This window comes from Delphinus delphis, chromosome 6, assembly GCF_949987515.2.
Source record: "Delphinus delphis chromosome 6, mDelDel1.2, whole genome shotgun sequence".
Classification (NCBI taxonomy): domain Eukaryota; kingdom Metazoa; phylum Chordata; class Mammalia; order Artiodactyla; family Delphinidae; genus Delphinus; species Delphinus delphis.
Window position 1 is genome coordinate 17,812,006 of NC_082688.1, and position 14,744 is coordinate 17,826,749.

A 14,744-nucleotide genomic window follows, 5' to 3' on the forward strand; every position below is an offset into this window, starting at 1 on the left:
CTACAGACAATAAATGCTGGAGAGGGTGTGGAGAAAAGGGAATCCTCTTGCACTGTTGGTGGGAATGTAAGTTAATACAGCCACTATGGAGAACAGTATGGAGGTTCCTTAAAAAACTAAAAATAGAACTACCATACAACCCAGCAATCCCACTACTGGGCATATACCCTGAGAAAACCATAATTCAAAAAGAGTCATGTACCACAATGTTCATTGCAGCTCTATTTACAATAGCGAGGACATGGAAGCAACCTAAGTGTTCATCAACAGATGAATCGATAAAGAAGATGTGGCACATATATACAGTGGAATATTACTCAGCCATAAAAAGAAATGAAATTGAGTCATTTATAGTGAGGTGGGTGGACCTAGAGTCTGTCATACAGAGTGAAGTAAGTCAGAAAGAGGAAAACAAATACAGTATGCTAACACATATATATGGAATCTAACAAAAAAAAAAAGTCCTGAAGAACCTAGGGGCATGACAGGAATAAAGACACAGACATACTTGAGAATGGACTTGAGGACATGGGGCGGGGGAAGGGTAAGCTGAGATGAAGTGAGAGAGTGGCATACGCATATATACACTACCAAACATAAAATAGATAGCTAGTGGGAAGCAGCTGCAGAGCACAGGGAGATCAGCTCAGTGTTTTGTGACCACCTAGAGGGGTGGGATAGGGAGGGTGGGAGGGAGACACAAGATGGAGGGGATATCGGGATATATGTATACGTATAGCTGATTCACTGTGTTATACAGTAGCAACTAACAGAACATTGTAAAGCAATTATACTCCAATAAAGATGTGAAAAGAAAAGAAAAGAAAGAAGAAGTAGCTCCCCGTGAGCTCGTTTGTCACAGGAAATACTTTTCAACTCACATTGGCCAGGTTGGCCACCTCTCTCCCAACTCTCGGCTCGGGCCCCAAACTCTGGTCCCAGCTCTCATCAGGAGGAAAGTGGAGGTTGCCACTCTTCTGTGGGTGGGTGAGATGCATCTCAGCTGGATGTTCCAGTTTCACTATAAATACTTAAATCACTCCTGTAACATCCTAATACCCTAAGGAAGACAATGGCAACCAAGACCACACCCCCTAATTCTACAGGTGTAAACAACAGAAGAGATTATAAAATGCTTAAAGGCCATAACTGACCTCGCTGGGAGTGTCCCATCTTCCCTCTTCCCCTAGACTTTCGCCATACCCCCTGAACGTGTGTGTTCTCTCTAGGATTTTACACGCCGGTCTCCTGCCCCAGACACTTTTCCTGGCCACCTGGCTGCCCCTTCTCCTCATACCTCAAGTTTCAGCATTGATGCAGATCCCTCTGCAGAGCTTTCTCCAGCCCTTTGCCTGGGCCCTCAGAGAACTCTGTCCTTTCCTTTAAAAAGTGTTGCACTTTAGTTTGTCTGCTTCCATAGCTGACTCTAAGCTTTGAGGCAAAGGGACTACATCTACAAAGATTATCCATGAACCTCCACATCTAGTTCAGGGATTAGCACATGATACTAGCTCAACTACTGACTAAAAGAATGAAAAATACCATGGAACGTAATACAATAAAGCTTGTAGGTGAGTGCTGACACAACCAGGGCAACGGGTTGTCCAGCACGTAGGGGTGATCCTGGACCAGTAAGCTGGAGAGGCCTGCGTAGGTGGCTGCAGAGCGGGGCGCACTGGCCTACCTTTTTGGTTTTCACCGTCGAAGCGCAGCAGTCCCCACCGTCATAGTTGCAGAAAGCTCGGTTGTTGATGGCATCACAGTAATTGTCTCCCATGAAGGGCTGTACGTGAGGAGAGAGGCAGGAAGGAAAGGAGGCCTGGTTAGCATGCTGGAGTAAACGGGGGCTGGCCTCTGTAGATATTTAGCTGTATCTCATCTTCTCACAAACCTCCACAGTCAGCCTACCTGGCTTCAAATCCCTATACCCTTTTGGACAAACTACCAGTCCTAACTTTTTTTTTTTTTTGGCTGTTTTGGGTCTTCATTGCTGCACGTGGGCTTCTCTTGTTGCAGAGCACGGACTCTAGGAGCACGGGCTTTGGTAGTTGTGGCTCACGGGCTCTAGAGTGCAGGCTCAGTAGCTGTGGCGCACGGGCTTAGTTGCTCTGCGGCATGTGGGATCCTTCCGGACCAGGGCTCGAACCCGTGTCCCCTGCATTGGCAGGCAGATTCTTAACCACTGTGCCACCAGGGAAGCCCACTTCTACCATTTTTAAAGACTCTTATCTAGCCAAGTTTTTCCCAACCAAACTATGGTTATGCTAGGAGACATACTCTTATATGCTGGGTATGCAAAGGCAGCAGGATAGACCACTATGCCCTCCTGAAGCAGGGGGCTCATTTCACTTGAGGAAATGGTATGAAAATTTGAGCCCCCTTTCCCCCACTTTCCCTGGTAGCAGGTAACTACAAACATAATTTACAATAAATACATATGCAAATATATTAGGAAGCTGAATGTAAACTACTCAAGAATTGTAAAGACTGAACGGAAGAATCCCTAGGAACTTGGCATGATGGCTGGTGTATGATTACGGGTGCTTTCTTCGCTAACACAGGAGTACAGATGTACTTGATGTCACACACTTTCCATGTTTGCTTTCTTCTTTTGTTCTCAAATAAAACAAGTAAGGTAGGCATTGCTCTTCCCACTTCACACATGAAGACCCTGAGGCTCAGAGCAGGAAAGGGACTTGGCCAAGAGCAACTGGCAGAGGCAGAGTAGTGATTTCAATCTAAGTTGGTTTCTCATTTATTTTTACCCTTCTAGGCTATACCTAGCATATGTTGATTTCTTTCTTTTCTTCCCTGTGCTCCTCCAACTCTGTGATGCTTGAAAGATGAGGAAAAGATGATGGAGTAAAATTATTACTGATCTGAACCCAGAGTCATCTTAGGGGAAAGTCAGGGGTCTCTGCAACCCCCCAGCACTTGCATTTCCCATCTGAACACTTAGCATGCTGTCTTCTACAGCTTGTGAACCTGTAGTTGGTGCAAGACGGTGAGCTCCTCAAAGACAAGGCCAATATCCAGTTCGTCTCTGTCTCCCAGCCGCCTTGGAGTTTAATGCTGGGCACAACTTGGCTTTTAAAGATGTTTTAGGGACAGATCGTGATCGTACTGGTGTAGCGGAAAGGCAGTTGGCAGGGCTTTAGAAAACCTGGGTTCTAGTCTTCCAAACCTCAGCCACTGGTTGGTTACTTGGTAGTTTTGACTAAGTGGCTTATCTTCTCTGGGTCTCAGGACTCACAGTGGTGAAATAAAGGGCAGAATCAGACCACTGATTTCTCAAAGCCATGAACATACCCCTCCCCTCATCAAAGGTAATGTTGTGTAACCCTTTAATATAAAAAGCAGATGAAAGTGAAGCCCCTTTGATTAAAGTTCGGGTTGGGGGTCTCTAATGCTCAGTGGCTCGTCGACTTTTTGTGGGCTCCCATGAAAAACCCCTTTGTGGGTTTTTTATGGGGAGAGCCAAGTTCACAAGGAGTCCATCCTATGTGGCATCCCCGTCTCTTGCATCTATGCTCCAAATTCACAGTGTTTGTGCCCCCAACTCATGATGCCATTTCATCCCTGCCCTATTAGGGTCTAAAAAAGATCTTAGCAAGGTAGAGCCAAGAACAGAGAGAGCTGTACTCAACTGTGGGTACACATGCACATGGCTGCGAGCACAGGTGTGACGCTGCCGCCTGACTGCCATCATGAATACGTTACCACATGCGTCTTAAAGCAGAGAGGCACAAACAACTAAAGGATAAAACCCTTTGCTCTTTCCGGGCCTTAGAAGGTTTGTCTGTGGGCTCTGTTCCCTCAGTTCTTTCTCACATTACATATAAAGACTAATAAAGGAAACCAAATGTCCTTTTTTTAAAAATAAAAGGAACTGGCTTGGTAAAGGAGTAGCTGGAGAAGAAGAGGAAGAAGAAAAATAAAAGAGATTCTTTTTTTTACTTGGTCACTGAAAAATATCTCCAGTCTCATTACTAGCTCCTTTCTTCTGTGTGCCCTTTCCTGCTGCCACAGCCATGCATCCATCCTCCCATCTATCCATCCACCTTCTATTTAACCCTATCTATGGAATGCCTACTATGCGTTATACATTGTGCTAAAAAAAAAAAAAAAAAAAAGGACGTAATAGTGAGTCAATATAGACAGAGCTCCTGCTAGTTTAAGACCTTACATTCTAGTAAGGAGGCAGACTTTATTCAAATGATCACTTATCCTATTGGCCAATTTCAACTCCGATAAGAGTTATAGAGGAAAGGTATGTGATGCTGTTACAGTTAAGAGTAGATGGATGTGACCTAATGAGAGAGCTCCATGAGAGCTCCATGAGAAGCTCCATGAGAAGCTGTTCTCCATGAGAAGTCCCTGAGGAGACTGACATGATAAGTAGGTGGGGGGTGGAGAAGGGAGACTTCCTAGAGGGAGAGAATAACATGTGAAAAGCTCTACAACCTAGAGATTGCTCCCGTCTCTGGTATTTCTTATGCTGCTACTTCTACTAATAGTGTGTTTTGGAAAACAATTCATCCTTCAAGATCTAGTTCAAACATCACCCCCAAAATGTCTTCCCTACAACCCCCGAGATGCCATGTGCTTCTGCAGCTTCTTACACCTGCTTTGGTTATACCTCTTGGTATACAGGTTTAGAATTCTTCTTTAACCGGATCTCTTTTACTACACTGTAAGTTCCTTATGGACAGGGAACGTACGTCATCCATTTTTATATCTTAGACTTCTTAGCAAAATGCTGGCAATTTGAGCAAAACTTTATTTAACGTATCTTCCTTAAATGTTTATCTAGTAAAATGATGGGCAGATGGATGGATGGACGGATGAAGGGCAAGAAGATATCCACGTGAGTCAGGGAGAACACAGTACTGTTTTCACTTGACTAAAACCATTGTACTCTCAGTACCTAGGGTAGTGCTGGGCACATACCAGGCACCCAGTGAAGCTTTGATGAACAAGTAAGTAAATGACTACTTTGAACACAGCTTGGGGCAGAGAGCAGGGGCCTAAAGGGCCCCAAGACCCTTTATCAATCTTGGCTCCTGCAGACATTCCAGGCTGATGGCTTCTCCCTGGACCCAGCAGCTGTACCTCTTCTAAGCATACTTTTCAGCCCCAGATAAGAGAGAAACTATTAGCTCTAAGTTAAGCAGGAAAGGAGACGAGGGGGCACCTGCAAGGGCAAAGGCGATAAGCATCCCTGGCAGAGCTCAGAGCCTGACAGGTGTGGGTCTCTCAGGCCTCAGTGCTGAGTCAAAGACGGGATTGAATTCCGCTGTCACACGGGTTGCCCAGACCGCCGACTCAGCAGAACGAGTGCCCAGGTAATCCAAGCTTCCTTTTTCTGAAATCCTGGACTGATCCAGAGAGAGGTAAGGAAGCAACTGCCTCAGGTCCTTGGCTTTGGTTTTGTCGCTCCTGCTGAATCTTGAGAGAACGGGAGTTTTTAAAGACTGCAGTGTCCTGTGCCCTGAGGAGATGCCCCCTGGGGATTCCCTAAGCAATACACAGAAAGAAATGTGACCCAGGGACTGTCCTGTGACATTTACAGGTCAGGGGACGGTTCATGGGCAGAAGGTGGCCTAGTGGAGGAGAGAAATCACGGGCCTGGAAGTCAGGAGACTTGGGTTCATGCTCCGGCTCTGTGTCTGGTATGCTGTGCGGTAACCTTGGGCCAGTGCATCCCCCCTCTGGCCCTCTTTTTCCAGTCTACACAACAGATGAGGATGGTAGATGGCATTAAGAGCTGTGCCAGTTGGCATTCTATCAAATGTTAGACCCGGCTGCTGGCTGGGTGTCAGTTTCCCCATCATCTAGAAGAACAGTCTGGTTGTGACAGTTTAAGAATTTCATAAAATACAAAGTTTTCTAGAGCACAATCTAGTCCTTTTCACCTGGATTTTCCTGAGGGGGGCCTGGGGGCACCACAGAGATTTGGACATCCACCTGAATGTGATTTGGGACCTCCTTTCCATGCCAGCTGAAAAGATTCACAGGGGGCATAGGGGTGCACAGAATGTCTCTGAGTTCCATGGACAGTAGCATGCCCTTGAGAACACAGGTGCCAAGTGCCCTGGCCCTGCCCCTTCCCAAGCTTGTCACTGATACCCAGGGACAGAGCTCCAAAATGCCAAGTTCCAAGGAATGGTTCCACTGCCAAGTGAGAGAACTGAAGGGTCAGAGGGGATCTTCCACCTTCAGCTCAGTGGTTGAATCTAAGGTGTCCAAATTACCTCTGGAGTTGAAGAATGCGTGAATGACAAAGACATATGGCAGAAGGAAATGATCTGCAATTAATGGTTGCAGGAAAAGTAGAAATGAAAAAACAGAAACTGTCTCATGTGGTTCTGTCAGAGTTAAATAAGGCAATGTTGGTAAAGTGCCGGGCATATTGTAGCTACTAAATGAATATGGCCTCGTCCCTCCCAACCTCCCTTACGGAAGCAATATTATGTTGAACACAGGCTTCGGAGCCAGAAACACCTGGCTTGGAATCCCGACTCTGTTAGCCATTAAATGTAGGTTTGAGTGTGTTTGTTGATATCTCTGTGCATCAGTTCCATGACCTATAAAGTGGGACTGCTGATTCCTGTCCCAGAAGTCTGTTAAAGGGATATTTATAGCACTTAGTAGGTAGAGTAAATGGAAGTCATGATTAACATAACAATAACAGTAATGGTTGTAGCACCATTTTGAGGGACTCACCTCACAGCCTTTGACACAGTGAATCAGAGCAGGGTGAGGATACCACTTCAGACCAGCTGTGCAGACAACTCTCTGCAGAGAGACGGAGAAAGAGGTCAGATGGGTTTGGGGCTGGTACCACATTCAACCACCCAGCCCTCTTCTTGGATCTTCCAAGTGCTGGCCTCACCCTGGCATTTCCACGGAGAATTTGCCCAGGTACCTGCAATAACAGGATCCATAAGACTAAAATAATGTTTTGTGTTCACCGTAGGTGTCACGATTCTGTATTCCCCTAGCAGGAAGAAGGGCTGAGGAGAAGGAGAATTGGGGGACCGAGACATGATCAGAAAGACACTTCAGAAAATTCCTGGCTGACGTCTGCCCCATGGACAGAGTCGGGGATAAGGTGGGAGGAAGGAGGAAGGGTAGCGTGCACATGTGTGCACACGTGAGTGTGTGCACGTGCATGTGTGCGTGCACGTGCGTGTGTGTGGCTACAGCAGGAAGATGGAAGAATGGTGTGGAACAGGGCTTCCCAAAGTAGGCGCTAAGGACCACTCTAATCACGATCACATTGGGGCACACGGAAAAGGCAGATTCTTCAGCGCCGCCTTGGGTCTAAAGAGTCCGAATCTCTGAGGCCAGGGCCTGGGACTCTGCATTGTAAAAACAAGCCTCCCAGGTGATGCCGATACACATTACAATTTGAGAGCAGTGGCCTGGAGGATGCATGAAATAACCTTTGGTTCGGAACCCTGGAGATGCAGAGAACCCTTTCTGCATCCACCTGCCACCGGGCCGTGCGGGCTAGGCTCCCAGTTCCTGAGGCTGCCCACACCCGTATCTCTGTGACTTTGTTCCTGCCGTTCTCCTTCACTGAAAGCCCTTCCTCATCTTGTCACCTGGAGAATCTTTACTTATCTTTTACATCTCTGTTCAAGACTACCTTCCTCAATACTCTGTCATGGTCTATATGGGAAAAGAATCTAAAGAAGAGTGGATACATGTGTATGTATAACTGATTCACTTTGCTGTACACCTGAAACTATCACAACATTGTAAATCAACTACACCCCAATAAAAATTTTAAAAGAAATACAGAATATGTAAACTTAGAATGAAAAAAAGAAAAGACTACCTTCCTCTGTGGTGATCTCCCAGCCCTCTCAGGCAGAGCTTCAGGTATACATACATGTATTTACTTATAGCCTCCCGTAATAAAATAATAATTATTATTATTATACTAAAATGTACTGAGTGCATTCATGGTGCTAATTGCTTTACTCATTATCTTATTTATTTCTCACCACCATGCAGTGGGGTGGGCATTAATCTTGTATCATAAGGAGAATAAATTCCCCAAGCTCCACAGCTGTTAAGTAAAGGAACCAAGACCTGAAACCAAGCAATTGTTCTGGGAAGGATTTAAGGCAGCTCATAACATAAAATCCAACACAATAATTTCTTTTTAAGTGGGTGAAAAAAGAAAGATAAATAAAACTAGGAAGAGGGCTTCCCTGATGGCGCAGTGGTTGAGAATCTGCCTGCCAATGCAGGGGACACGGGTTCGAGCCCTGGTCATGCCGCGGAGCAACTGGGCCCGTGAGCCACAATTACTGAGCCTGCGCGTCTGGAGCCTGTGCTCCGCAACAAGAGAGGCTGCGATAGTGAGAGGCCCGCGCACCGCGATGAAGAGTGGCCCCCGCTTGCCACAAGTAGAGAAAGCCCTCACACAGAAACGAAGACCCAACACAGCCATAGATAAATAAATTAATTAATTAAAAAAAAAATATATATATATATATAAATAAAACTAGGAAGATAAAATAGCATCAGGACTAGGGCTAACATAACAATCTTAGAAGCTCCTTTTTCTATTCTGCCCTAGATGCCTTACTTTTCATGCCATATTACAATGATTTCTTAAAAAAAAATAAATAAAAGCAAATTAAAATAACCTGGGGGCAAATGCTTGGAGTTGCGATGACAGGTGACTGTGCCAGGGAGCAGCCCTGCAAGTCTCTATGATCAGGGCTCTCTCTGCTGGCTGAAGGCCAGTTGATTAATTTTAATTAAGAAATGAACATTCACATGGGCTAGAATGTGGAAAATCCATGGGACCAGCCCATTCTCTCCCCAAGGGCAGACCTATATGGGAGCAAAACTGTAATTAGGTTTCTTGGTGAACTTGGAATCCCGTGACTCCAAGATCTGGCTGGGTTGGGTACCTTTCTTCTCTGCCCCACTGCATCTCTGGTTCACCCTTGGGTTTTCCATGCCTAGAATGGTGCCTGGTACAAGGAAGATGACCAGCAAATATTTATGTTATAAATGAATGGATCCATTTCAAGATAGAGATGATTTTACCAAGGGACAATTATTTTCTTTACCTGTCCTCCTCTCTTCTAGAGCATCGGAAGAGCATTTACGATGCCTAGCAGAGCATCTAGTTTAGAGGACCAGTTTAGTGTAGATTGAATTAATTAAAGATCTTGGACAAACAACTTAACTTGAAGATCTGCCAACCAGTTTCACAATGTGAAATCTACTCTTTAGCCCCTACTGCCTCTGCTGACACTGTCTACCTTCTCCTAAAACACAAGAAGGTTATGTATGGGAAAGACTGAGCCATGAGGCATGACAGACATGGTTGCAATTCTGACTTGAAGTTTCCACTCTGAGGTTAGGTTTTCCCATCTGTGAAATGGGTACTGAAAATGTCATAGGCTTGCTGTGATGAAGCACTGAGATAAATGATGTAGAAATGGTCAACCCAGGACTAACTCCTACAGGTAAGAGGGCAGGCCCTGGTTTTAGACATCTCTCTCCCCCCGGATTCAGGATGGAGCACAGCAAACAAATACATATTGACCAAGTGAAGGAATGTGAGAACTCTAGTGTCCCTTCCTTCCAACTCAGCTACTCTCTTGCCCCTCTGCTTCCTAGCCATGGGGGCCAGAAGCAGAGGCCATCACCTGCTTTCATCCTCTGAGAAGCTTTAACCAGACTTCCATCTCTGGGTCTGAACGTCTGTTCCTGGCCAAAATTCAGGGATGTTGGAGGGGCACTTAGGTAATGGTTCAAGTAGTAGAAAACATCAGAATTAGGACCCACGAGGGACTCGATGCCCATTCCTCCCCACTGTTTATTTGAGAGCTAATTTAATCCATCCGTAGGAGTGTCTTGGTGTGGTTGCACAAGTTTCTGTCAGTTGAGGTTTACCTGACGTGAGTTCAGAAAAAGGACTTTTATACTATCTGCATGAGCCTATTTATCTTTCCAAGTCTTTTGGATTTTCCACTATTCCTCAGGGCTGCACGCCCCACCTGTCTCACTACAGGGCCCCTCTGTCTGCAAGGAGGACTGGGAAAGGGGACAGGCAGCAGGAGCTGAAGGAAAGACTAGGCTGTTTACACCATATGTTGGGAGATCCCAGGGGCCCCTCAAATGCCAGCCTTGTTCCTCTTGATGCCAGTGGGACCTCTAGCCCAGTCAGAGCCCTTTCAGACCAGGTTTTGTAAGACAGCTTTCTTCTCTGCCTTGCTGCACAGGAAGAATAGACCGTCTTTTCTTCTTGGCTGTAATGACCATCAGCATCAACACCATCTGCACCACCACCAGCATCATCATCAATAACACCAGGACCAGCATCACCACCACCACGGCCACCACCAGCATCATCATCAATAACACCAGGACCAGCATCATCACCACCACGACCACCACCCCCACTGTCATCAACACCAGGACCAGCGTCATCACCACCAGGACCACCACCAGCATCGTCATCAATAACACTATCACCATCACTATCATCATCACCACCACCAGTACCACCACCACCATCCTTACTGTCGCAGTACCACTAACAACCCCATCACCATTACCCTTCTCATCAACACAAAACCCTCTATTAAGGGTATATTGTGCTCCAAGCCTTGTGCTCGGCGCTTTTATCTCATTTCATTTTTACCATCACTATGAGATAGGTACTTTTTTTCAGGTGTACAACAAAATGATTCAGTTATTGTTTTTCAGATTATATTCCATTATAGGTTATTATACTGAATATAACTCCTTGCGCTACATAGTAAATCCTTGTTGCTTATCTATTTTATGTATAGTAGTCTGTGTCTGTTAATCCCATACTCCTATGTGTATGGGATTACTCCTATGTGTATCCCTCCCTCTTCTTTTTAGTAACCATAAGTTTGTTTTCTATGTCTGTGAGTCCGTTTCTGTTTTGTATATAGATTCATCTGTATTATTTTTCGGTTCCACATATAAGTGATTACCATACAGTATTTACATATGGTTTCTGACTCTGGTTTACACAAGAGGAAACTGAGGCACAGAGAAGTTAAATAACCTGCCCCAAGTCATACATACAGGTAATGACAGTCAGGAATGAAACTCACATCTGTCTTACTTCCACGTCTATAGTTTGAAAACTATATTCTCCTTCAAATTCCTCCAGCCCCCGAACTGGTAAGCATAAAAAAGGCTACTATTTTGACCAATGGAAAGACCAAGGTTCAGAGAGGTAGAGAGGATTTGAGACAAATGTAGCAGAGGCAGAGTGTTTAAAAGCTGAAGCCCAGAGAAGTCTGGCCCCAGGCAGAGCCAAAGACATGAGAAAGTATCTTAAAAGGACCCCCTCACCCTCAGGCCCAGACCTGACTCCCCTTCTGATGTCTTCTGGGATGAGTCCTCTTTTCCCCTTTATTTTTCCTCGATGTATAGGACCTTCTATGAGTGAATTACGGAATTTATTTTTGCTTTTGTTATCTGTTATGGAGTATCTGGCTTTCTTCTGGGTAAGCTTTTTAAAAACCTAGGCATTGTCCACTCTGTATCCCTTGTTTGAAGAATACCTACCATTTGGAGGTGCATAATCAATATTCACTGAATGAGTTAATGAACAAATGACCAAATGAATGAATGTCTGAGTGTGCCCAGGAGTGAACGAGGAATCGCTGGTCTCTGCACACACCCCTCCGTCTCCGGGCTTCCCCTCCAGGGCACAGGACAGCTCCTTCTGCACAGTGGACAGGCTGGACTTCGTATTCAGTCCGAACCATTCTACCTCTGACCTTCAGACTCTCGGCAGGGTTTCCCGTACTGATGCCTTCTCTTCAAGGAATGAATTTCACATCCTTTGTCTGATGTACTGCACATGTTTATTATGTATAACGTGTAAGGCAGTTTCCTTGCAGAACAGAATGCATGAGAATTAGTCCTGGGTTCTAATCCTGATTCAATCACATGAGTTATGTGAATTGGGCAGTGACAACCTCTCAGAACCTCAGCTTCTTCATCTGTAAAATGGTGACAATACTTATCTCCTTGGAGCGTGAAGATACAGTGAAGGGTATATATGGAACTCCCTCACAAACAGCGCCTACATGTCACAGACAGTCAATAAATGGTACTTTCCTCTCCTTTCCTTAATTCCCTCTCTTCCTCCTTCTCCCTCCTTCCCTTTCTTCTTCTCTTCTTTTTTTTTAAATAAATTTATTTATTTATTCATTTATTTAATTTTTGGCTGCACTGGGTCTTCGCTGCTGCACACGGGCTTTCTCTAGTCGTGGTGAGCGGGGGCTACTCTTCGTTGCGGGGCGCAGGCATCTCATTGCGGTGGCTTCTCTTGTTGCGGAGCACAGGCTCTAGGCACGCGGGCTTCAGTACTTGTGGCTCGCGGGCTCTAGAGCGCAGGCTCAGCAGCTGTGGCACACGGGTTTAGCTGCTCCACGGCATGCGGGATCCTCCCGGACCAGGGCTCGAACCCGTGTCCCCTGCACTGGCAGGAGGATTCCTAACCACTGTGCCACCAGGGAAGCCCTCTTCTCTTCTTTTCTTTCCTCCTTCCATCCCCTTTTTCAGAAGCTCTTTAACAAGCCAGGATCCCAGCTACCTAGGGGCACGATAAGCCTCTGAGGTTGTGAGTGGCATTTGCTGTTGGGAAGCTTTCTCGGCACCCTGAGCGGGGGCAGTGCAGGGCAGATTGGAGGTGCTCCTTAGCAGCTGATGGAAGAGAAGCTGACCCCAGATTCTGGATGTCCAGCCTGGAAGAGTCTGTCTCATCCAGAGGTTGTAAGCCAACAGCTTCCGGGCTATACAACCCACAGAAATGTTGGGTTTGGCACACAGAGTGCTTAACAAAAGTCAGAATCACTTGCCAATATATAAAACATGAGAGACTTCTTATTTTAAAAACTCCAGATTTCTTGTACTCAAGAAAAAAAGGAAAATCTGGCCACACTGAACCCACATTTCCACACTGTCACACTCAGCTAGAGGCTCCCCCTTTGGCAGCCAGCGTGTGTTTTCCATAGTTGACCACAGTCTCCACCATTCCCTGCAGTCTCTCCAGCATTGAGCTTGAGGGGTGTTTCCATCTATCATCGAGAGTTTGCACTGTCTTGCTTATTAGATTAGAGGAAGGTTTCTCTGTATCTCTACTGCTTTCAAAACTGCATACGTGGGAGGGGGCTTTAAAGGGGGGGAGAACTTAAAGGAAATGAAAGGACAGAGTGTTTTTCTTTATGAAGGTAAAACATATGCCTAAAAAGAATTTCATCAGATATATACTCTAAGATTCCAGTAACATGAAGTTCAAAAATAAGCAAAACCAATATCTTGGTGGTGTGGGTACTGCCTGCCATGGAGAAGGGAAGGCCTCTCTGGGGAGTTGGAAAGGTCCCCACCCTGATCTGGGTTTCACGAGTGGACACAAACATAAAAATTGATCAAGTCTAATGCTTAAGATTAGCATGTGAGCTTAATCTCAACAGGAAAAACTTCAACTGCATTTGTAATATTTCATAAGTTGGGCAGTATGCACATGGGCAGTTGTTTTATTTTCTTTAAGTCCCTCTGTGTCTGTCTGATGTATTTATAGTAAATACTACTGCTACTGCTACTGCTACTGCTATGGGCTGGCCAAAAATTTCATTTGGGTTTTTCCGTAACATCTTACGGAAAAACCCGAACAAGGTTTCTGGCCAGCCCAATACTCTGCCTCAGTATTTAAGATACAAAATCACATGCCTGGCCCGCTTCACCCACTTATCGCACCTGTCGGGTTCCCATCGGTGTGTGAGTTTGTGACTCTTGATTTCAGTCTAGCTCTTGGTTCACAGAGGGGGCAACTCCGGCACATATAGCAAGCAGGTGTTGAACCCTGGTCACCTGACTCAGCCACCATAAACATATAGGGAGCATCTACTGTGTGCTGGGCACTTGAGGGGTGCACCAGGGTAAGTAAGGTGAGCACGGGCCCGCCTTCACGAAGGTCACCAGTCCTGCACGTGATCTCAGTGTTGATATTCCACTCATCTAGGTGGTCCTCATTCTCGTCATACGTGCCAATACACGTAAAGTGCTTAAAACAGAGCCTGTCACGCGGTAAATGCCAGTGGTGGGTCGCAGCAGGCTTGCGTGGGCTTACGAGAGGCGACAGTGCTGATCTCTTGCTACTTGTGTTGAGTGACAGCCACTTGGAAACCCAGAAATCTGCTATGGTGAGAATATTTACGCCTCAGGAACTGGCAAGTGCTACGAATCAGAGGGCGTATTTTTGTGGAGAGCCAGTTGTGAATTATTTCCCGGCTGGTGAGCGATCGTAAACATTTTGCCTTTATTATTATTACTGTAGAGGCTGCAGGGGTGGCTGGAGGAGTAAACGGCAGCATCAGGCTGACCTGGGTCCCTCTTCAGTTCCTCGTAGGCAAGTGGCTTCTACCTCTGAGATTCCATTTCCTCTACTGAAAAAATGGAGTCTAATTCCCACCTCATAGGTGTGTGTGTGCGTGTGTGTGTGTGTGTGTGTGTGTGTGTGTGTGCGTGCGCGCGCAAATCAAGGCTGGAAGGTGTCTGATCCAATGCCCGATTCACAGCAGGCATCCATTAAATGTCAGCTGTCATCTCTCCCTCTCTTATGCTGGGGACAAATGTGACAGTCGCTGGCGCGGAACCTTGGCCCTGACCGTCTACCTTGTGCTGGCGCTCAGAGGTGAACCCTCAGAAAGCAGAGG

General features: G+C 45.9%; 1 protein-coding gene across 1 annotated transcript in view; it reads right to left on the minus strand.

Annotated features, from left to right (window-relative positions):
* PAPPA (pappalysin 1) overlaps window positions 1-14,744 on the minus strand; it is a 254,491-nt gene that overhangs the window by 28,397 nt on the left and 211,350 nt on the right. Inside the window, exons 20-21 of the mRNA XM_060014251.1 lie at window positions 6,727-6,798; window positions 1,685-1,783 (exon numbers count right to left, since the gene is read on the minus strand). Of these exons, the coding sequence (XP_059870234.1) occupies window positions 1,685-1,783; window positions 6,727-6,798 (171 nt within the window). The remainder of the gene's footprint in view (window positions 1-1,684; window positions 1,784-6,726; window positions 6,799-14,744) is intronic.